The following is a 25,190-nucleotide window of genomic DNA, read 5'->3' on the forward strand; positions in this document are numbered from 1 at the left end:
CAACCAATTGGCACTCAAGGTTTGTCACTGCAACAGGAAGAACCTAAAGGTCAGAGAACCAATCTATACTAAAACTAATCTAACGGTAACCCAACAACACTCTAAGGTTTGACACGGGACCAAAGAGGAACTACAGGAGACCCCTAATCAACTGTTCAAGGCTTTATTTTATACAAATTAGGGTTTACACGCAATCAATTTCAAATTAGGAAACTTTTGCCCAAAATCTCACGCAGCAGATTTATGAACATGATAGCAGTCGACCTGGTCGCTCTCTAGACTTCTCCTGGTCATACCTTGGTCGAGACACTGGAAAATTTTCAATTAATTCATTGTTTAGCTGAAGGCTTCCTTGACATGGTCACCCACCCAAGGTCTCTTGGTTGCGCCCTAGTCGAAGCATTCTATGATTCTTCTTGTAAATCAGCACTCTGGAGTCTTTATATCTTGACTCGGTCGCCCTTTGTGATTACTAGTTGCACCACATGGTCGAACAGGATCATGTCGCTCTAGTTGGATCAAAGCCTTGAAGACCTGGTTGAGCACTTGGTCGAGCCTTGTGCTTCCCAGTTGCTTCATTTGTATTGACCCAAAAATATATATACAAGTAAAACATAGTAATATAATATATGTAGACGTTAACAGGTTATTTACTTTCATGTACTACCCAAGTATAATAATAAAGTAATAAAGATGGTCATTAAGCTCACATTAATACGAAAGTGTTTCTCTGTTAAGATTCTTGATTCCATATTTGATGCATAAGAAAGACCTTGTTTAAGTGAGTGCTCAGAGACTATTGCGACTCAGTCGCTCTTTGGAGGTCGGTCTGGTCAAATTAGAATTTTATAAGATAAACAGAGTAGACACAAAGAATGTAATGACCCAAAAAATAAAATATATATATATATATGAACACATGAGTAAAGTATAGTATTGAAAGCCCTGCATCCATCACTACCCAAATGCATATCATATACATCATCACTACCCAAATGCATATCATATACATTATATATATGTACGTATGTATAATTATATAAATACAAATATATTACAAAATTCACCCATCAATCTATTTTGTAAATATAATATAATAAGAAGTATGATGATCAAAGTTTCAACAGATAGTTCATGTCTTTTGACAACTCATTGTGAATATATATATACAAAATGTATATATATTCACAATGAGTTGTCAAAAGACATGAACTATCTGTTGAAACTTTGATCATCATAATTCTTATTATATTATATTTACAAAATAGATTGATGGGTGAATTTTGTAATATATTTGTATATATATAATTATACATACATACATACATATATATATATATATATATATATATCTACGTGATGATATATTTATAAATATATATAATTACTGCATTAATTGTATTAAAGGTCAAAACATTAAATCAACATCCTTTACATAAATTATGACAAAGAGCACCATGCTCTTGATTTGAAGATACACACATTTTTTATATATCATTATAAGTAAATAAATAAATAATATATTAGATAGTGTCATATATAACTATAATATAAGTCATGCTACCCATCACCCATGCACATCATATACATACAAGACAATAGCCACCAAATTTGACTTATAATAATAATAATAATATAGTGATGATGGGATGTCATCATCAAAATTGATATATGTCGGCATGCAAGGCATGGAGAAAGAGAGAGAAAGGGAAGAAGACAAGAGAAAGAAAAGGAGAGAGATTGTTGTTTTATTAGTATTAATATAATTTGTAGAGTGATAGGATAGGATGAGGATAATAATTGATATGTATGTATGTATGTATGTCTGGTGTAGGATGGCTGGAAAGGTGAGCGCCGATGGTTTTGGTCGATCTATAAATAGGGAACGATCGTCCCATTAAAATCACAAAGCCTCACTTACATAAGAATTTAAGGAAAGAAAAAGAGTGAGAAAATTTTGAGTGGCATTAGGAGAATTTTAGTTATACATAAAATTATCATTCCCCCACTCTTTTCAATCTCACCTGAAGAGATAAAATTCATTGTGACCGTTTCATAGGGTTAAGTCAGGGTAAGTATGTCTGATTATGTTAGTTTTTTTTTTTCATAAAATATACCTGAATTTATTTGTAAGTAAGTTTAATTATGTTAGTTTATTTTTTGAAATATTTAATTCTCTCGGATAATTTACAACATTATTATATTTTATTAAAATAAATATTTTTAGCATAAAAATTGTGTGGCATGAGCTCATTAAATTATGTTGCTGCCACAACCGTTCTGCCTGACGGCGCCGTCGTACTAAGGGTACCAGAGGGTCTAGAATGTCGAATCGAAGAACTCCTCGACGCTGTGAATGGTCACAAGCCCGTCGTCGTAGATATCAACAATCCTGACTCCGTTGACGGAACTAGGGGCGGTGACGACGAAGGGGTGGCCAAGGAGGAGGGTGTCCAATTTGGATCCGACGATTTTGTGCCCTAGCTGCGACGGTGACAACGAATCTGTGCCCTAGCTTTCCTCATGAGCAAAGGTGAAGAGCCTACACATGGTGACGGTGAGGAAGTAGCTATGATAGTGAAAGGTACCAGCGTTCTGACGAACAAGAGCACCTACGATGGCGAAGAAGTAGCTGCAACGGTTAAAGGTACCAATGTTTTGGGAAGCGCTCTAACAGCCTAGGGTTTCATGGTGACGGCAATGATTCGTGAACCGTCGGGAAGACGCACTCTAAATGGAGTTGTAAGCGCCATCGCAACTCAATTCTCTCTCCACAAAAGGTTGGTTTTTATTTTTAGATTTTCAATATGGAAAACAGGTAGCCACTAGCCATGGCCGCGCCGCTTCTGGTAGCTGTTACCAGAGGGTTGAGGGGAGGTGCCGACGGTGGTTCACAGGTTGTAGGGAGTGGTTTCAGAGGATGATATGGTCGGAAAGGGGGAAGTTTTCACTAGTGGAAAATCATTTGCGGAAGCATTGAAGAGGCCAATTCCATCTTCGAAATACTAAATCCCTTTGAGGAAGCCAGAACTGATTAATGGGGAATTAGGATTTGTTTTCTTGGATCTAGAGATGGAAAGGGCTGCTGAGAATCTGAAGTTTGCGTTGGTGCTTAAATTTCTTTCTTCAAGGCTGTCTATCGATGACCTTAGGAGGCATATTATCCAATCTTAGGGTCTTTCTGAAATTCCAATAATAAGTTTTTTGGACAACTATCATGTTTTGTTACATTTGGTAAATGAAAAGGACTACATTCATGCATGGGCACAAGAAGGAAGTTGGGTGGCAAGGTGCCAATTTCGGCTATTTAACTAGTCTGTGAATTTTGATGTCAATAAGGATCCATCAATTGCACCATAGTGGATTTTCTTACTAGGTTTGCCTTTACATTTATATAGTCTAGACTGTTTACAGAGTTTTGCCACTAAATTTGGTAGATTTTTGGGTACGGATAATGCCACATTATATAGAACACGAGTTACTGGTGCAAGATTGTGTGTTGAAGTGGATTTGCAGAAGGATCCCATGGAGGGTTTTCCATTGGTGGTAGGACAAAAGCAGAGTTAGAAAAGGGTAATATACGAGAGGAGAGGTTTCTATTGTAATAAATATTGTAGGCAATGTCACACTAATGTGGTATGCCGGTTGAAAATCATGTGCTTAGAAGCAAGCCTGGAAAACTTAATTGATTTAAGCATTCAGGTATCTAAGTCGAGCATATCCTCTCCAAATCGAGTGGGGTTCAATTCCGAACCCCCCTCAATCTGCCATAGGATGATGAGGACTACGATGAGCACTATAATAATGATGCAACCTTTTTTCTTTTTTCCTTTTTTTGTATTTTTTGTTATCTGAGTAGGTCATGTATTATTATATGATGTATACACATTCTAACAATTTTTATGTACATATTTTTATTTTTTGAACAATTTAGGAATTTATCTTTAATTATGGTTCAATATTATGTGTTCATAAAATTAATTATAGAGTTCTCATTGGATTAATGTGTGATTTTTTTAAAAAAAACTTAAATTATTTTTAAACTTTTAGTGACGATTTTATAACCGCCACTAAAAGTTGAGAAATAGTGACTATTAGTGACAGTTTTAAAACTGTCACTAATAGTTTCTCTTTAGTGGTGGTTTTTTGAACTGTTACTAATAGTGTATCTTTAGTGATGATTTTATAACCGTCACTAAAAGTTGACAAATAGTAATTATTAGTGACAGTTTTGAAACCGTCACTAATAGTATATCTTTAGTGATAGTTCTAAAACTATTACTAATAGTATGTCTTTAGTGACAGTTTTGAAATCCGTCACTTATAGTATGTCTTTAGTGACGATTTTGAAATCCGTCACTCATAGTATGCCTTTAGTGATGCTTATCAACCAAAAAATTATATCAATTATAGTGACGGTCTTAGTCTTTTAGTGACGGTCTTCCTCTGTCACTAATACTCCAATAATAATAATGGTTTTGAAAACCGTTACTAATAGTCAGTTGAGGCCGCCATTATAGTCACCACTCTGTAAGCGTCACTAAGCTATCACTAATAAGTATTACTGATGGCTTTCTATTATTAGTGACGATTTGAAACTATCACTAAAAGCCTTTTTTTTTTTTTTTTGTAGTGTCTATCACATTGAATATGACAAAATTTGCCAAACAAGATTGGATAGTACTAAAGGTGATCTATTCTAGTTTCATCCAATCATCTTCATCCATCTTCTCTGATTTCTCTCCTGTTAGAGCCATGTAAACCTTCTGTTGAATGAATAGATCGATTACCCACATCTGCCATAGGCTAAAGCTCCCTTTACCATCAAACTTTTCATATATGGTCTTCACCTTACTTATCCTTATTACAATCCAAACGCAAATGCTAGAAAAAATAAGTACGAACTTATTGCTCTCATACCAATTGTTATCAAATCATGCCCTAAGATTATGCGCATACAAATAGAACAAATATAAAAATTAGAAAAAATCAAAAGGGGGAAAAGAATATGAATTTACATGGTTCAATAACGTGTGTACATCCACAAAGTATTTGCGCAATTTTTACTATCAAATGAATAAATTGCCTTAAGAGTCTTAATCCTCGGCCACAATGTGCATATATAGTCCTATATGAAAACCCCAAAATACCCTCATATGATATACAGTTATATTATAACTTGACTCAAGCATATCGTACAGTTATAAAGTCCCCCTGTTACCCCCCCCCCCCCCCCCAATACACCCTCACTTAACTAGTTTAAGCAAATAGGGAGGTCTCATGCATGGTCCAATTTATAACAACCATAAAAGTATATACCCTCCGAATATGTGTCACAACTCAACATTAGGAAACCATGTTATACATTAAAAATAAACTAAAATAATCATTGTGTGTGTCACTTTGTAATTATTTAATTTGAGGAGTCAATTTAAGTATTTTGTTTATTGAACATTACAATATATACAGCAACATTAATTTAGCATTCAATGTCTATCCACTCTCAACCAAGTGTGTAACACCCCAACCCCGAGGGGCTTGGGATATTAATTTTTTACTACTAATTTATAGCGGAAGCAAATAAACTCAATTTTTATTAAATCAGAGCGCTAATCATTCATATTACAATCATTTATTTCAAAAGAAGAAAAATTACACAAACATAAATATCTAAAACCATACTAATATTTCTAATCAATCTTTATTTTTCTACTCCCCACCCGCATGCTTGCTAAGCTTGATTTCCGACATGTCCTTCAGAGTTATCTGAAGTAAAATACGATTGGGGTGAGACGACGCTCAGTAAGTAAATAAGATTATTATTAGTGTGTGGTCAAAATGAGCTTTTAAAGAATTTCGTAAAACAATATTTAATACTATAATTTCAATACTGCTTTTAGAATAAATATAAATTTAACAATTTCTGCATAAAACTTTTTTCATCAATTTCAACAGTAAATTTTTTATAATCATATACTATAACTGTTAAATTAAACTTTTAACTTTAAAACCGTAAAAATATTTTATGATAAACATACATATGCTTTTCCTTATACGTTTTCCTTAGATCGTCATTTAAGCACCAAAATGATCCTTTTCACGTAAACTTACACTTTTCCTTCAAATCATCAGTAACTTTGTACACGTAATTAAATATGTATAAACATATATTATAAAAAAAAAAATCACCCTTATGCCTTTTTGCCGTAAGTCATGTTTACCCCCATGACTGGGTTGTGCGGTCCGAAGACTGGACTTAACTGGCTGGCCGACCAAACTAAATCAACGTACATAAACTTTAAATGAGATTTTCCTTATTAAGTCCTGGTCCGGAACCAGGTGTGCACTCAGGAGAAATCCACTAACATATATAACCACTCTGTAAACAATGTGGGTGCACTCTGATCCGTATAAACTTTAAGCTGCAGTACCGAACATCTGTAATTTTAAACTTTCGTTGTCATAAGGGGTTTTAAAATCATCTTATTATAATTTATGCAATTTAAAATAGCATCGTAAAAATTTCATCTTTACTCATATTTTCATAAAAAAATGCAACGTAAAAATAAACTCATGCCACACAATTTTTATGTTAAAAATATATATAATTTTATTTTTGAATAGAAAGAAATGCTGAAAATTTACCCGAGGGGATTAGAACATTTCTTAACCCAAAAATAGATACAAGTATATTAAAAATAGAACTGATATAATTAAATATGCGTAAAAATAAACTCATGAAAATTTTGTGGAACTAATTAACATAATTGAAATTTACTTATAAATTAAATTCGGGTATAAATTTTAAATAAAAAAAAACTAACATAATCAAAATTTACTTACCTTCTTCTTTTATCGTGTACTACGAACACAAAAACTATCTTTAAGCAATGAGATCGAAAAGAGTGGGTGAGTGAGAACTTACTCAAAATTCTCTCTCCACCACAAATTCTTTCACTCACTAATCCTTCTTTTCCTTGGAAAATTGTTGTGAAAAATGAAGGTTGAGAGCTCCTTATTTATACGAAAATTTTGGGAAAGAAATGAAATTTATAAAAGTGTGGGGAGATGGGTGAAATTATAATTTTTAAAAATTAAAGAATAGGCAAGGGATGGGCAAGATATGGGTTGAGTATGGGATGGGATGGAGGCCATGTGGGAGTACTTGCTACCATTCCCATTAAATAAATTTTTAATTAATCACTTGCCTAATTAATTAATCAATTAGTTAATTAATTATTTTATTATTCTATTATTTTTCTTAATCATTATTATCATTATTATTATCATTGTTATTAATTTTGAACCATTTTTAGTATTTATTTATTTTATTATTTATTTTTGAATAAAAATTAAATTTGAATTTTGAAAACTCATGTGGGTCCCACACAACTTCGAGACCCGAATGGATCCTACGTAATTCGAATAATTCTTATACGATTTTATGCATCCTAAATAGCTTTGAGACTCGTGTAAACCTCGATACGGCTTCGGGACTCATGTGGGCCCCACACAGTCTTGTGGGCCCCGCATAGGATACCTATATTATTATTATTTTATCATATATTTCTATAAATTATATTAGTCAAAATATTATTTTATGTACTTATTTACGTATATAAACAGTGTCTACCCTGTTTTATCCTATGAAATTCCATTTTAACCAGGCCGACCTCCAGGGAGTGACTGAGCCGTAATGATCTCTGAGCACTTGCTTAAACAAGGTCTTTCTTAGACATCAAACATGGAATCAAGGATCCTAACAGAGAAATACTTTTTTTTTTTATACTAACTATTATTATTATTATTATTCATTTTTTTTTTCTTGGGTTATTACAAAGTGTAAGTAACCTTTTACTTTTTTTTTATTTGTTGTAGAAACATGTTTTAGGACTATGTAGGCACACAAAATAAATTAAAATAAAATTTTAGAAAATAAAAATACAGCGATTAACATAGTTTGACAATGCTTTGCATTAATCACAAAGTCTTAGTGCAATTTTTATTACATCATGACTGAAAACTACATTACAATTTCAACCTTATGATACAAACATGTATGAAAATATCTCTCATGTTTTTCAAAATATCTTCTTATAATGATATATAATGATACCATGCATTATCCAAAATGTTGAGGGCCACATTGCAGCCTTGTCAAAATTAAATAAAGAATAGACATTTTATGTGGAGGTGACGATCGTAAGGAATAGATAATGATTATTATTAGTTAGAGGTTCAAACTTTATACCTACTTATCTAGGGTCCATTTGGATAAAAAAATTTACTCAAGAAAAGAAAAAGAAAAAGAAAAGAAAATAAGGAGGAACGTTATATTCCATTGTACTTTTCTTCTATATTAAATACTATTAAAAATAAAAAATATATATTTTTTAATATAATTAAAAATCAGAAAAGATCAAAAATTAATGATTTGTAAAATAAAAAATTTGTTCATAAATTTGTTATCTTTTTTATATTCTCTCACTTTCTCTGATTGCAAAACATGAAAACATGGATTTGGTAATTTTTTATTTTCCTTCTCCTAATATTTTTTGAGTTCCAAACGAAGACTAAAAAGAATGGTAAAAATTAAGAAGACACCTCACTATCAAATTAATTAGTTGGACCCCAAATACCTATAACAGTGATTACGGAAAAATCTATAAAAATTTTAAAATATTTGTACACATTATTATTCAATTCATGCAGAACCCTTCCAAACTCAAAATAATAATAATAATAATTTTTTGAAAAAAAATACAATAATACATTGGATGCATGCTCGGGGAGGAAAAAAAAAACATTAAATGGACATCATGAAAATTAAAATAACAATGTTTTGACAAGGGGAAAATAACTCAAAGATTTGCTAGAAGCAATTAATCAAACATTTACAAATGTTTAACCAGATGGAGAGATCCCCAAAACACTAAATCCGCTTCTCCAATTGACGTTTTTGAAAGCACTACCCTGCCTGCAACATTGTCAATCCAAAAAAAATATTTAAATAAAGAAAACTTAAAAAATATTCATTAGTAGGTGTGTAAATGATTAAACTTAGTCAAAATTATTTTGACAAATTTAAGTTTCATAATACTACTCGACAATATAAGCAATACGTTATACATTTCATGCATATATATAATTTATTTTATAATTCGGTTAAAAGCTTGAATGCATTCATATTTTTAATAAAGTAAAATCCGGTTTACAAAATGAAAACTCACAAGACTACGCCGATTCCCGACCCGATGTGCAAGCAGGTCTTCGAGGAGGAAGCTGTTGGTGTGGTGTTCTCTGTAAATTAACAAATAAAATTATAAATTAAAATAGAAAAATAATTATTGGTACCATAAAAAATAAAAGTACTTTTTTTTAGAAATAAAAAATATATGTGGGTATTTTCCATTAATATATACCTGTAATTTTGGACGTAAATTTTCCATTGTCACTGCTGATTTTTGACTCAGCCCTGCACCTTGCTGTTGCATATGGAAAATAGAGAAAATGGAAATATCACTAAAGGGGATTAAAAAAAAAAAAAACCAATAAAAAAAATCAAAGGCCAAAAAGAAAAAAAAAAAAAAAAAAGGAGAGATTCACCGTGCAGTCGAAAAATGGGAGTAATTTTCAACCCTAATGAAATGGGATTTAACCTAAAATTTTTATATTTGATAAAATCCTTTCAGTTATTTATATTTAGATCTAACTATCTGTATTTTGGGCCGATCATTTGAATTGGTAATAGTAATAAAAATAATGACGAATATAAATGAATTAATGATTTGGAGCCTGTATCAACAACCATATATGGTAGAAGAGAAGGTTCCATCGAGACAATTATTTATTTCAGGTAACTCAATTTTTGTCTCCCAATTTGCACTGTATTTTATGTTTATATCGGTACTATTAAAAATACAATTTTGTTCAATATAATTATTTTTTTTAAAAAAATAAATATTAATCATATGTAAAATCAAATATTTATTCATCATAAGTTTAAAATGAGACTTTCAATGAACTAGAATTCAATCCAAAATATTATTGCCCGCAAAATATTTTCTGATTTTTTTAAAGTTTAGATAATTTTAATTTTATGCTCCCAAACATTGCATAAGAAACTTTTCCCACAAATTAGGGAAATCAGGATTTGTTATTTATTCCAATCATGGCGTGTTAACTCTTTGGAAAAGGAATTTCAACACTCCAGGATTAGTAAAAGAGGATTAGTTGTTTCTCCTCTTTAAATTCTTTCCTCTTTCTCTGAGGATATGTTTGGGTCAAGGATTTTGTTTGGGAAAGAAAAAATCAAAGAAAAATAAGAAGGAAGTTTATTACATTTTCTCTCCATATGAAATACCATTAAAAATTACATTTTTTTCTACTGTGATTAAAAATTTTTAAAAATAAAATACTAATTATGTGTGAAACTGAAATTTTATTAATTGATTTGTTATATATTTGATTTTCTTTCTCACTACCAAACACAAAAAAAAGTAAAATCCTTCATATTTCCCAAATAAATGTTTTTCCCTGCCTTTTTTATTTCTCATTCGCCCTTCTTTCTCTCCACTCTACTTTCCGCCAGGGTCTGTTTGGATCAAGGATTTTGATAGGAAAAGGAAAGGAAAGGAAAATGAGAAGGAAACTCATTTTCTATCATATTTTTTCTTTTTGTATCAAATACTACTAAAAATGAAAGTTTGTTATAATATTATTAATAATTAAGGAATATTAAATGTGAATGTTGTATAAAATTAAATTTTTATTCATTGATTTGATATATTATTTTATTTTCTTTTTAAATTTTTTTAATAACCAAATATAAGAAATTAGATTCCTTATTAAAATGCAAAAAAATAAAATATTCCTTTTACATTATTATTATTATTATTATTGTAAAGCAAACAGTTCATGCTCTTTTTGGGGAGGCAAATAGTGAAAATACCTTGCACAAAGCCCAGTCTGCTGAATCAAAGAAGGCGCGCTCATGGTCCTGCACATCCCATTCAACAACGCTAAAGATGTTCATCTTTGAATTGGAAACCAATGAATAAGAAATGATGAGAGAGAGAGAGAGAGAGTTAGTAGTTGTTGGAATTGGAAGCAATCATCAACTTGCCTTTGAAATCAGAGGTTTCTTCTTCGGCACGAGTCCTCCATATTTCTTCCCACTCGATGTTGCTTCTACCTAAATTACCCAACCAAACACGCACACGTGTCACAATTTGAATGCAACACTAATTTTAATGCATGTGAATTTTGTGAGTCAATTTTAAACTTTTCTTCTTTTTTTTTTGGGAGGTTCGTCAAAACCCAAATCCAGGAATTGGGATTGTGAGAGATAGATCATTTTTGACCCACTTCTCTCAATTCTAAGATTCGGATAGGAAACTTTCATGCTGCGTTTAGGAGTATGAATTTCGGACCTTAAATTTGAATAAATTATAATACAATTAAATATTCTATCTTAACCAAATCCAATACCAATTCAAATCTAACAATTCTCTAAACAAAGGATTAAAATACATATTCCAATCCTGAAATTTACTGTCATAAATTTGCACAATATTTTAACTACATGTGAGTATAAAATACTTTATTTTTTAAACAAAAGTAAAAAGAAAAGGATAATACCATTTACGAGGGTATTTACAGGTTAATAATAAAATTTACTATATCGATCATCGTAAGTATTTTAAAAATCATATTCCTATACCTAATCATTTTCGAAGTTTGGAGACCTCCTCCCCACTATTTCTTTTTTTGTCGCACAATGAAATTCAAATCACATGAAAAAATTGTATATGTATGATCTAACAAAACTCAATAAAATTTTTATTTTTTTAATTTAAATTTATACTATTTCAAAAGCTTTTTTTTTTTTTTTTTTTCGGTTTTCCTAAGACATGTTTGCCTGTTAGCGAACCATAGGTCCCTAGCTGGGTTGAACACTACAAATTGTTTCCTTCAACACGGACTTCCAAATTCCAACTACCCAAATAAGTTGACCAAAAAAGTTGAACAAAGTCAACTAAGTACACTGGTCAAAGAAATTTGCCACTAGAACTCTCCTTTGAATTTGAATCAACCCAACAAATATACTAACATTTCCTTCTTTTCTTTCTTATTTTATCCTCCAATAAAAGCATTTCATTAAAAAAACAAAATAACAACGATATAGACAAATTTTATCTTAACATATTAATAAAAAATAATTAAAACAAATATGAATTTTTATATTTTATTCTATTCTTTACAAAAATAGTACATGAAATATGAATTAAAATTATTCTATTCATTGCATATCAAAATCTTAAACATATAAAACACGTCGAATGGACCGAAGCTGAAAAAATGGGCCGGCCCACCTGCCCAAATGTTCAGACTCTACGCTCTACCGACAGTCTGAAAAATGCAATATCCGCTAGACCGCATCTGATCTGACCACAGATCAAACCGTTGACGGCTTGTGATCTGACGCGTGGCAAACAAGTGGTCCAATTTGGGAAAAACAAAAATATAATCAAATTGAATTGCGATGATTATATTGACCTGAAACCTCTGTTTACTGTGTTTCCATATCCATATCTGGGCCATCTGGCGGATGGATAAAATCTCGCGTATTCCATTTATTATTTCATTTAATTTATATATGCGTTTTAATATACATCGAATTCAATTTAAAAGAATTATTAATTATATAAATTAATAGAGGATGATAAATTAAATAACGTACCTGGTCGTTTTGGGACGCGAAACAGCAGTCGTCGCTTCCGCCGGAATCAGCCATTTCCGCCGCCGTAATAAGCTTTATATATCTCTCCACCCCTGCCCTAGGAAATTGCAGAGACTGAAAATGGGTATAGAAATATGTAGACCCCGAGAGAGAGAGAGAGAGAGAGAGAGAGAGAGAGAGAGAGAGAGAGAGAATATGGGATTACCTGGTATGAGAGAAAGGAAGGACGAGAGAGGAAGCAAAAGACCCAGAGAAGAAAAGAAATGGATGGGTTATGGTTATGGAGAGAGGACTGAGGTCACAACATTTATATATGGGTATGTAAATATATATAATATAAATACAGAGATATGATGTAAACTTTAATTAGGTGTGAATTAATTGTCTAGAGAGTTGAATTTTAGAAAGGAATAGAAGCCAATTAATTTAATTAAATGAGAGAGAGGGGTGGGGCTATATGGAAGATTATGCATAGAATATTGTTAGGGATTAATAGAAGCCGTTAAGATATCGCCATCAGTCCGTCCACGTGTCACCCACAGCCGTACATTTGCTTCACGTGATTGTCACACTCACTTACCAACATCTCCCTTTGTGTCTATTATTTTTATTATTATTATTATTATTATTATTTTTTTGTAATAACCTAAAACTTCTCTGCCTAAATAATTAGACATCTAACCTTGGTTGCAACAATCTAATTATAAGAATGGCGTTTTACCAACTAAGCTATATAACTCCGAGCTAAGTGGAGCATGTATAAATGTTTTTTCTATTCTTCTTCATAATGTAGATGAATCATTATAGACTTGAATTAGAGACCTCCCTCGTGAAGTAAATTATTGCACCTATGATCTAACCAATTGAGAGAGAATCAATAGATTCCTTTTCAAAAGTCATTCATTAACTTAAATTAATCCTTTGGATCCACCTAAACCACACAGGATCGGGAGAATGAAAATATCATCATTCATTTATTGACGTATCATTAGTAATTTACTTTGCAAAACACAAGTAGAGAAATCAAAGCTGAAGTGTTTTGAGTTACCTTCCCCCTTATTTCTTGAACAAATCTAATTGTGTTCCTTCCTTTTTGAAAAAAAATAATATAGAAAAGTATTGCATTAAATCAGGACAAATTAGAATAAGTAATAAAATTTAAGTTGTTAGAATGATCTTAACAATGCTATTTCTTAACATTAATCGATTTGAATGTTAAAGGCAAAATTGTAAAATATGTAAGCATAAATCATTGACGAGCCACAAAATATCTGTAAGACCAAAGATATTTTGAGCTCTAACATAAGGTATTAAGAAAGGACTAATAAAGAGTTCGGAATTTATAAGAAAATAGGATAATAAAGGTACATAACCTCTATAATTTCTATTAGAAAAATATACACTTTCTATTTAAGAGAAATATACACTTTCCATTTTTGAATTCTCACATGTATATATATATATATATATATATATGAAAAATTAATTTTTCTCCCAATTTTAACATGTTATCAGAGTAAAGTTCAAAATCAAATTCAAAACCTAATTTTTTTCTTTCTTTTCCCCCTAACCTTCCTTTTCGTAGCCTCCCGCAACCTCTAGCTCGTTTATGAACGCAGCCTTTCGGTTCTTCATCGTCGTCACGGTTCTTCTGTCTCTCTATAGTAGACAGCATTGGATGACCCTGCTTCCCAACGACCATCACCGACGTTGTCTTCTCCAGCGAAGAACAGCAGCAGCTCCCGACGACGTCTCAATTTTTCGCTCCACCTCGTCCGTCTCCGCTCATCCTTGACTGATTAATCTCTCTCGTCGTCATCAACTCGTCCTCGTCACTCATCACTGGCATAATACCTCTCTCAGGCTCTCAGTCTCTCTCGGTTTCCTCTCTCTTTCCAGCATCTCTCTGCTGTAACTCTCGGTACTCTCTTGTCTCACTCTGTCTCGGCACTCTTTCGTTCCGACGTCCTCTCAGCTCTCTCTCTTTCCGATGCCTCTCTGTTGCAACTCTTGGCACTCTGCTCCGACACTCTCTCGTCATCTCCGTCATCTCCTTTGGGCAACTTCTTATCTACGGAAACTTCCATATGCCAGAGGCTTCGTTTTATATCTTTTTGTGTCTAAATGTATTTATTTTGTTCCTTGAAAATTTGAAGATTTCACATATGCGGATTGTTTGATTCGATTCTGATTGGTGATGATTTGTCTCGTTGTGGGTACTTCAATCTGAAAGCAGATTGATTTGATTCTGCTTTGCTTGTGTCTGGAAAAGGAGAAACCTTAGTTGGATTGACTTGCATTCGATTGCCAGTTTGATGGAGAAACGCCTGCAAGTACGTAGCCAATCCGATGAATTGTGTTCTAAAATTGTCGCACCTTAGGCAGTTATTTTGATGATTTCATGGAATTGAGGAGTGCATCGTATTCTAGGAAATTTAGCATTATACATTTTTTTTGGTTCAATTGAACCATATCCAACATCACATTAGCGGAAGCCTCCTCTTCCAAAGCAACATCCTCATCAATTTTGGACGTGTCTTCTCCATATTTTCTCTATTCTGCTAATTACCCTGGTGCCATCCTCATGTCCACTCCTCTCAATGGTGACAATTATCCTACCTGGAAGAGGACTATGAAAATGGCCTTGAATGGCAAAAATATATTTTGTTTTGTTAATGGTACCCTTCACAAACCAACATCCTCCTCAGCAGAAACTCAATTGTGGGAATGTTGCAGTGATATGGTCTTATCATGGATTCTTAACTCCATTGATCCATCCATTGTTCACAGTCTGATCTATCATGAATGTCCCCGTGATGTATGGCTGGATCTTGAAAATTGTTTCTCTCAAAGTAACGATCCTCTTATTTTCAAGTTGAAGCGTGACATTGCTAATCTTACCCAAGGTTCCATGACCATCTTTGTGTATTTTACAACACTTAAAGGTTATTGGGATGAACTCGCCATGCTTGCCTCCACACCACAGTGCACTTGTGGTGTCTTAACCGAATTAATCCGAATGCAAGACACTGAGAGAGTTTTTTAGTTTTTGATGGGGCTACATGACTCATATGCGTCCATCCGCAGCCATATTTTGGCCATGAATCCTTTACCTTCCGTCACCAAAGTTTATTCAATTTTGCATCAAGAAGAGAACCAGCGCCTTCTTCATATCTCTAGTGTTCCAACAGAATCTACTACCATGGCGGTTCCTCATCCTTCTTATAGGAAAGGGCGTGGGCGTGGTTGTCCAATATGTGGCCACTGTGGTCGTGATGGTCATTGGAAAACACAATATTATAAGCTGCGCGGTTTTCCTAACAACAAGTCTCAGTCCTTTAGCACACCCGACCAAAAACCTTGTTCTTCAATGACTACATGTCACAGGTCCTTCGACTTCTTCTGAGATTGTTGTCTCTGGTCTCACCAACGAGCAATACAGTCAGCTTTTGGATCTCTTATCGCCCTCAAACACCAACTCTGCCAACTTTGCTGGTAACCTTACCTCTTGTTTTTTGGTTTTTTTTTTTTTCTAATACTGAATGGATTGTTGATTCAAGTGCCTCAGATCATATAACTTCCAATTTGTTTTCTCTTGACAATATTCAGCTCCTTAATCAACCATGCCCCATTAAGCTTCCTAATGGTGACAGTGTTCCTATAACTCATACCGGCACTATGCGTTTTTCTCCTAATCTCTCTCTTTCTAATGTTCTTTATGTGCCTTCTTTTAAATTTAATTTATTGTCCATCCGCAAGCTCACCCCTGATCTCAATTGTGTTGCTATCTTCTTTCTTACTTTTTGTATTTTTCAGGGCCTATCAACGAGGAGACTAATTAGAATGGGTGAAGTACGGGATGGACTTTATCACTACAAACCTCTCTCCGCCTCCATTTTCCATTCTCAGCATATTTCTTACACTACTCTTTGGCATAAACTGCTTGGTCATCCTTTTATTTCATGTATTCCGAAAATTTTAAATATTTCTTGTTCTCCTTTGGCTTGTGATGTTTGTACTAGAGCAAAGCACACTCATTTACCTTTTTCTTTGAATACACATAAGAGCACATTTTGTTTTAATCGGATTTATTGTGATATATGGGGTGGTTATCCTTCAACTTCACTTTCTGGTGCATATTATTTTTTAATAATAGTGGATGACTACTCGCGTGCTACATAGGTCTATCTTATGCTCATGAAATCTGATACTTTCACTAGCCTTAAGAACTTTTGCGCCATGGTTATAAATCAATTCAATTGCACTGTTAAGTATGTGTGCACTGATAATGGTACAGAATTTCTATTTTCTCCACTTCAAACCTTTTTCCATGATCACGACATTTTTCATAAGCGCACATGTGTAGATACACCTCAACAGAATGGTGTTGTCGAGCGTAAACATCTTCATCTTCTTAATGTGGCTACGTGTTTACGTTTTCAAGCTAATCTTCCCATCTCTTTTTGAGGTGAATGCATCCTCACAGCTACTTATTTAATTAACCGCACTCCTTCTCCCAGCCTCAATAATAAGTCCCCTTATGAACTTCTTTTTCAGGAAACCACCATCATATACACACTTGCGAGTATTTGGGTGCTTGTGCTATGCCTAAACCGCTCACCAACATCGCGATAAATTCTCTCCCCGTGCTCTTCGATGTGTTTTCTTGCATTATCCCGCTTATCATAAGGCTTATCGTGTTTACGATCTTGAAAACAAAAAAAATTTCCTCTCCCGTGATGTCACCTTTGAAGAAAATGTTTTTCCCTATCATCTTATATCTCCAACCCCCACACCTTACCCAATCCTTCCTCTTCCTATTCCTAATATACACTCTTCGTACTCTTTACCTTTCCAACCACCCACACCTACTCCTAGCCCCTCATCTCTCCCTCCTTCTCCTTTGGTCTCCTCACCGACACCATCACCCTCACCCCCTCCCCCACCTCCCCCTCCACCCATCTCTTCACGACCAAAACGAGTTGTCACATATCCCTCTTACTTGGATGATTATATTTGCCCTATTTTACCAAAGCCCTCCACGACTTCACAAGTTTTAAGACCTTCCTCTGGTATGGTTCATTGTCTCTCCTCTTTTTTATCTTATCATCATTTTTCTCATCAACATTTGGCTTTTCTTTCTGTTATGTCCCAACATCCTGAACCCACCTCATATTCTCAGGTTATGCTACATCCACACTAGCGTGTTGTCATGGGTTCTGAACTCCAAGCTTTAGAAACCAATCATACATGGGTTCTTCAACACTTTCCACCTAGAAAAAAACCAAATGGCTGTAAATGGGTGTTCAAAATAAAAATTCGGGCTGATGGATCCATAGAGCAACACAAGGCTCGCTTGGTGGCCAAGGGCTACACTCAGATAGAAGGTTTGGACTATCATGATACTTTTGCTCCTGTTGTTAAACTCGTTACTGTTAGGTGTCTTCTTACAGTGGCTGCAACTCGAAATTGGCATCTCCTTCAATTGGACGTCAACAATGCTTTTCTCTATGGTGACCTCGATGAGAAGATTTACATGACCCCTCCACTGGGTTATTGCAAGCAGGGGGAGACTCATGTTTGTCATCTTCAGAAATCACTTTATGGCCTTAAGCAAGCCTCTCGCAATTGGTTCTCTAAATTATCTTCTGTTTTACTTGTTGAGGGTTTGACCCAATCTCAGGCCGATTAATCTCGCTTCACTCGCTCTCGGGGTCAGTCTTTTACTTTCATACTTGTTTATGTTGATGACATTCTCATGGCAGGCAGTGATATCTCCAATATTAGCACTTTCAATGTCATGCTTTCTAAAAAATTCAAATGAAAGGATCTGGGAAAACTAAAATATTTCCTTGGTCTTGAAGTTGCTTGTTCTCCCACTAGCATCTTTCTTAATCAACGGAAATATGCTCTTGACATCCTTACTGATAGCGGTCATCTTGGCGCTCATCCTACACACTTGCCCATGGAACAAAATCTCAAACTCAATAATACTGATGGTGATCTTGTCTCCGATCCAAGCTCGTTTCGGTGACTCGTTGGCCGTTTGCTCTATCTCACCATCACTCGTCCCAACATTGTATTTCCAGTCAACGTTCTCAGTCAATTTATGCACCAGCCTAGACAACCACATTATGATGCTGATGTACGTGTTCTTCGATACATTAAGGCATCTCTAGGCCAAGACTTATTTTTTCCTACTGCCAATACTCTTCAAGTCTCAGCCTATTCTGATTTGGGTTGGGCTAGTTGTCCCCTCACCCGCCACTCCACCACTGGTTTTTTCATTCAGTTGGGCACTAGTCCAATTTTCTGGTATACTAAGAAATAAACTACAGTCTCTCACTCCTCCGCCGAAGCTGAGTACCAGGCACTTGCTTCCACTACCTGTGAACTTACATGGCTCAAAACTCTTTTAAATGATCTTAACGTACGGCATTCCCAACCTATGCTTTTATATTATGACAACCAAGCGGCTCTTCACATTGCCCATAATCCTGTTTTCCACGAACATACCAAATATATAGAAATCATTTGTCATATTGTTCGTGAAAAATTACGAGATTGTCTGTTCTTCACTAAGCATATTCCTACCCATAGTCAGCTTGCCGATGTCTTCACCAAAACTTTGGGTTGTGAACATTTTCAAGACTTATCACGTGAGTTAGGCATTATGGATCTCCATACTCCAACTTGAGGGGGAGTATTAGAGAAATATACACTTTCCATTTAAGAGAAATATACACTTTCCATTTTTAAATTCTCTCATGTATATATATACCCTTGTTTGTAACATGTGTGAATCAATAGAGAAAAATTAATTTTTCTCCCAATTTTAACAATTTCCTTTGAATTAGTGGTGCAATATTAAAAGGGGATCTAAAAGAGGAAGTAAGACATGTCCGAGCTACATAATTTTCATAACATTGTCATTCTGATTTTATTTCTTCAATTCCTGATTTAAGCATCGAAAAGATTTTTAGAGTATATCTCAAGTTCTCAAAATTTTTTTGCTCTTTTTTCAGGAGATCGAATTTATGATCAACCTCATCAGTTTTTTGCGCCAGTAATCATAATATAAGTCTCGATTTTTTGTAATTCTAGCACTTTTAAATTCATATTTAAATATAATTTTTTAGCAATCTTCTTATCTAGTCCATTATAGAATATACGCACATATAGTAAAGAATAATTTAGTAAGAAATATAAAGAGTTTCTAACACAAAAGAATGTGGAAGTTTTTTAATATATTGAAGGATAAATTTTCTTTTTTTATTTCCCTAAGAGTACTCTTGTGTAGGATCCCACACAACGGAATTCACAGGATGATTTCTATTACAAAATATTATGGTTTCAGAGCCAATTTCAATAAGATATTTATTCATTTTGACCCACTAACTTTATAATTTTGTCTTATAAAAGACGTCTTATAGAGTAAGATCCAAACATTTACAAGTTCAAGATTTTCCTACTACACATTCGAAATAGGACTGTAATAGTTGTCCTATAAATTAAGAGTGCTGTTTTTGTTTTTGTTCAAAATGCCTTTTGAATCCTTTTTCTATAATCTTATTTATGATGTCATAAATTAGTATTAATTTGTGTGATTTAAATAATAATAATAATAATAATAATAATAATAATTATTATTATTATTATTTTTGGGTTTCCTGGACTTGCATGGCAGACTAATCACACGCCTGTGTCAATTGTGTGCCCAGCCAACACGTAGGAGATAAATCACGGATGTGCACTGCAGACAGCAGGGTTTGAACCTCATACTTCATCTTTGTCCAAGACCGTCTGGTGAATCTCCTTACCACTTGAGCTTATGTCCGAGAATTGCTTTAAATTATTATTATTATTATTATTAATTAATATCTATATTTTTTCATTTATTACCAATTTGAATCGTTGGATAGAATGCATTTTTCATTAGCACTATTATTTTCATTCCTTTTATATGAGATAAAATTTCAACTCTTTACCGTCCTCACACTCAAGTATCTATATAAGAACATAACTTAATCAATCTCCACCATCCATAATGGTTGGCTTCAACAACAACATATGTGATTTTATAAATATTTTGATAATATTAAAAAGTGTAAAACCTAAGTTTTGAATTTAAAACATTGTAGACTTTAATCTATCAAATGCAATACAAAATTATATTAAAATTTATAAATTATCGAATATAAGTCTCAAACTCTATATTGCTCAAAATCATGTATTTCTATAACAAAAGTACTCGTGCAAAAAATTAAAATATTTGCTTCAATAAATGCTTGAAGCACAATATATGTGCCAAAAAGTTCACAAGTTGGGCATTGCTATCCTTAAATTGACAATGTTAAAAGACTCAAACCTATTCCGTTGTCAATAATATATATATATATATATATATATATATATATAATTTATATTTTCATGCTTTTTAAAAAATTTAAAAATTATTTTAATTTTTAACTTCACACACACACATAAAGAGAGAAACGTAGAAGATAGGAAAGTCAAAAAAATACAATGAAATAGAACGATTCAAATAACAAGTCTGTCTAAACTAATTCTAAGATTTAAATAATAGGTCTGTTTAAACTAACTCTTAGATATAACGGGACAGAAAAATTCAAATAATAAGTCTATCTAAGCTAATTCCTAAATACAATAAAATAGAAATGTAAAAAATTTAAATTACAAAGACAAAGTTAAAAATAAAATCAATTCAAAACAATATTAGAGAAAGTGGGTAGGCAGAGAATGGGTCGGTCTAGCTGTTCATTATCTTTCAAATTTCCCAAGTTAGATGAAAGGCAGGGTTTGTTGCCCGCCTCCCTATTCCCTAGACCCTAGCTAGCTCTTGGGCCACCCCATGTCTCATGTTATTCTCAATCATTATGGTATAAATCCAGCAAACGTATTTATCATGAATCACATCTTGAAGATTTCTTGCCCCTCAAGCCAAGAAAATTGTTTAAAACAATTTTTTTAAGAAGAAAGAGAAGAGGAGGAAGGATGTTAATAGTGAAGAAGAAAGTTTTGGTTATTTTACATACAAGAGCATTATTTTCGGTTTGTTTTTAGATGAAAATAAATTTATAAATACGTAATTTTGTGAGGATGGTGGCGTATACTATTATTGTTGAAAATTCTACTTGTGAGCTTGTCTCATATTGAAAAATTAGAGTGAATGATGGGTACTTATATACATGGTTGAACCCAAAATCTAATAGGCTTAAACTTTTAGATCAAGTTGATGTTCACCCATATGTATCAAACCCACTCATAGGTTCCTCCGGTCCTAATAATTATAATTGCACACTGTGAATGTATTGAGAGATATTGACTATATAATGATGGATCATGTTTCAAAGTTGTGAGTTACCTGTTATGAGATAAAATCGTGATTTTTAATATAGGCTAAAATAAAAAATATCTTACTTTACATGTGGAAGTATGAAATTTAAAATTTAAAATTATATTTTTATAAATGTTTATAAAATATAATTATAAATTATTTTGAGTTTTTTTTTTTTAAAAAAAATCTATACAAATTCAAATTTAAGTATCGAATTTTGTGCTCGATTCTAAATTAAATATTATCTTAGATAAATTTGCCCGAGACTTTTATGCATGGCATCCTCTTGGCCATCAATTAGATTAGTTTCCCTTGTAAATGTAGCATAGCCCACTAATATTTGGTGAAGCCCAATTGAATATCATGGCCATGCACTAAGTGAAAGATGTTCATTGCTTGATGATAGCCCACTAACTTGGCAATCCTTGCAAAGCTTCTTGAATTAATAACACATTAGCGTAATTTTTAGGAGGAGGAGAAGGGTTTTTGAAGAAGTAAAACAAAAGTCTTCACTGCAATCTCAAAGAGGTGCAGCCACAGCCTACACATGGAGAGTTGAGTACCCTGAAAGGCAAGATGTTATAGTTGAAAATTATAATGTGAAGGTGTTGGGTGGTAAATTATATTCCCTTCATTCTCAAAATCTAAATTATATTCTATCTTAATTCAATAAAATAGTTATTAATTCCACCAAACCAAACAAGGCATTAGTTTCAACTAAGAAAGACATGTTGCAATATTAGCATTTGTATGGCGATAAAAAATTAAAAGTGGACTTCCATCCTCTAAAAGGTTTCTTTATATAAAATACGGACGTATTTCTTTTGAGGTACTATGTATTATTAATATGATGACTTAATCGAAATATTGATAAGTGAATAGTGGGTTGAAAAAAAAAAAAAAACCCCACTATTCACTTTCCCATCACTAGTACTAATTTGTAAAGCAAAAAAAAAAAGTGTATATAGCTTAAATTAATTTGTATTTTACGAAATTTTTTCAAGCTTATCTCTTACTCTAGCCCCACGCCAAGCATACTATTCTTATAACTTTTGGGTTTAATATTTACAAGATTGACAAGCTAAAATAAGCCTTGGAAATCATTCTATTAATTGATGATGGGTAATATGGTGATAAAAATAAAGAAAAAGTAAAAAAATGAATTTAATAATGATAATAATATTATATAGTTTGTACAAATGATTTTACATGAGATTTTAAACACTTTCTTAGCTCCTATTGAATTGAAAAAAAAAATCAAAATTTGATTAAAAGTCTGATGTAAGTAAGATTGTGTTGAATTCAAAGTGGTGGGTTGAATTAAATTTGATTTCGCATTAATTTACTTTCATACATTTTTAATTTTATAGTTTGATTCAATTTCATTTGTTATTAGCAAAATAAAAAATGAATCAAAACTATAAACTTCCTGAGCGCTCAGCCGCTCATATTAACTACGACCATCCCAAATTCTCAAGTAACCAAAATCAAATCGCCCCATTGATTCGTTGCACTTTTTGAAATTTTAATTGCCCATTTCTCGAATTTTAGATATACTCTTTTGGGTCTCATCTCTCTCTAATCTCTACTGAAAACAGCGCCAGAAACAAACCCAGAATGAAAATTTAACGATGGCGATCTGAAGGTGAAGTCGTTCATCAGCGTCGGGGGTTTCTTTCAGTGGTCTGGATTGATCGGAATCAACACCGACGACGGATGATTCAATTGAAATAAGGCAATGGCGTGGCTAAAGCTTGAAACGGGAACCGCGGCGGCGATGATTTGGGTCTGTGACAGAGAAAGGTTCGATAAAGAACGAAGGATAAAATTGACTTGCGATTGAAGGGACGCCCGCAAGTCCTGATTCCCCACCACGGACGATTTCATTAGGGCTAGATTCAATTTCAAACCGAATTTAATTTCTGATTTGGGTCGCAAATGGAACTCTAATAGGTATCTCTCTCTCTCTCTCTCTCTCTCTCTCTCTCTTCAATCTTGCTGCAGACAAATTGATATAAATGGCTTCTTCTTCTTCTTCTTCTTCCCTGTTTTTCATTTATGTTCTTTTTTACCCCCTAAATGGTTTGTCGTTAAGTTCTCTATGTGTTGCATTTGGAATTGATTGTGTGGCGTTCTTCTTCTTTTCATTTTCCAAAGGTGTTTTATTTTTTCTTCATTCTCATTGCAATCTTGCAGATTCTTACAATGTCTAATCACCAATGGTGGCGCCATTCATTAGTTGAGAGGCATTCTGGAAACTTGACTTTAGATTATGGATTACTTGTTGACAAGGTCAATGATATCTGACCTTTCATTTTGGTCACTAGTTGTCTTTTTATACTTGCACTACATAAAATAGATTAGCGTGATTATATAAAATCTCCTATATAAACCTACGTCTCATTAATTCAATAGAAATTCATTCAAAGATAAATATTTTTTTCTTTCTTTTACATGTTATCTGAGCAGGGAGTGACACCCTATCTCTCTGTCCTCTTTCTTTTTGCCTTCCTTTTATTGTCATTTTTCATTATCATAGTGAACGAGCAACCTTTGAATGAAAGCAAGTTTGATACTGTCATTTCATATTTTCTTTACCATTTCGATCATCTAGGAATGATGCTTGTTTCTAAACCTCTTAGTGTAGATAATTATTCAACATGGTGTAGAGTCATGACGATTTCTTTGAACGCCAAATCCAAGTTAGGTTTCATAGACAAGCCCACCACAGTGTCATCTGCCACAGCCAAACTAGACGACTATGCTTCGTGGAAAAAATGCAACGATATAATCATCTCTTGGATTCTCAATTCATTCACACAGGATTTTGCAAACAACGTCATTTTTTCGACCATCCCATCGAGTCAACCTTTGAATCTTCGGTCGACTGACCAAATTTAAATGGGCAACACTTTGATCGACCGAACCCCTACGTGTGAGAATCCAATGGCCTGGTCGACCGAACCACTCAGTTCAAATCCACACGGTCGACCGAACCGCGTGGAAATGGAAAAATCGCCTTGGAGCCCTGGTGTCTAGTCGACTGAACTTCTAGTCCAAATCTTACCCATTGCCACGAGATTGTATTGC

General features: G+C 33.4%; 1 protein-coding gene across 1 annotated transcript; it reads right to left on the minus strand.

The window, feature by feature from the left end:
- Window positions 1-8,729: 8,729 nt before the first annotated feature.
- Window positions 8,730-13,059, minus strand: LOC131151062 (uncharacterized). The gene is made up of 7 exons (XM_058102237.1): window positions 12,948-13,059; window positions 12,743-12,839; window positions 11,126-11,194; window positions 10,952-10,999; window positions 9,423-9,485; window positions 9,231-9,300; window positions 8,730-8,977 (listed from the first exon to the last, which is right to left on the minus strand). The coding sequence occupies exons 2-6, from the start codon at window positions 12,794-12,796 to the stop codon at window positions 9,235-9,237; spliced, it is 300 nt and encodes a 99-aa protein (XP_057958220.1). The 5' UTR covers window positions 12,797-12,839; window positions 12,948-13,059; the 3' UTR covers window positions 8,730-8,977; window positions 9,231-9,234.
- Between the last annotated feature and the right edge of the window lie 12,131 nt (window positions 13,060-25,190).

The sequence above is a fragment of the Malania oleifera genome, chromosome 3, assembly GCF_029873635.1.
Source record: "Malania oleifera isolate guangnan ecotype guangnan chromosome 3, ASM2987363v1, whole genome shotgun sequence".
In the NCBI taxonomy this organism is placed as follows: domain Eukaryota; kingdom Viridiplantae; phylum Streptophyta; class Magnoliopsida; order Santalales; family Ximeniaceae; genus Malania; species Malania oleifera.

What these genes read in the sequence shown, in the direction of transcription:
- LOC131151062 (XM_058102237.1), bottom strand. Translation starts at nt 12,796, where the DNA reads ATGGCTGATTCCGGCGGAAGCGACGACTGCTGTTTCGCGTCCCAAAAC. An exon ending in CAGACTGGGCTTTGTGCAAG is followed by an intron (nt 9,486 to 10,951) that starts GTATTTTCACTA and finishes CATATGCAACAG; the next exon opens with CAAGGTGCAGGGCTGAGTCA. An exon ending in ATTTACGTCCAAAATTACAG is followed by an intron (nt 9,301 to 9,422) that starts GTATATATTAAT and finishes GTTAATTTACAG; the next exon opens with AGAACACCACACCAACAGCT.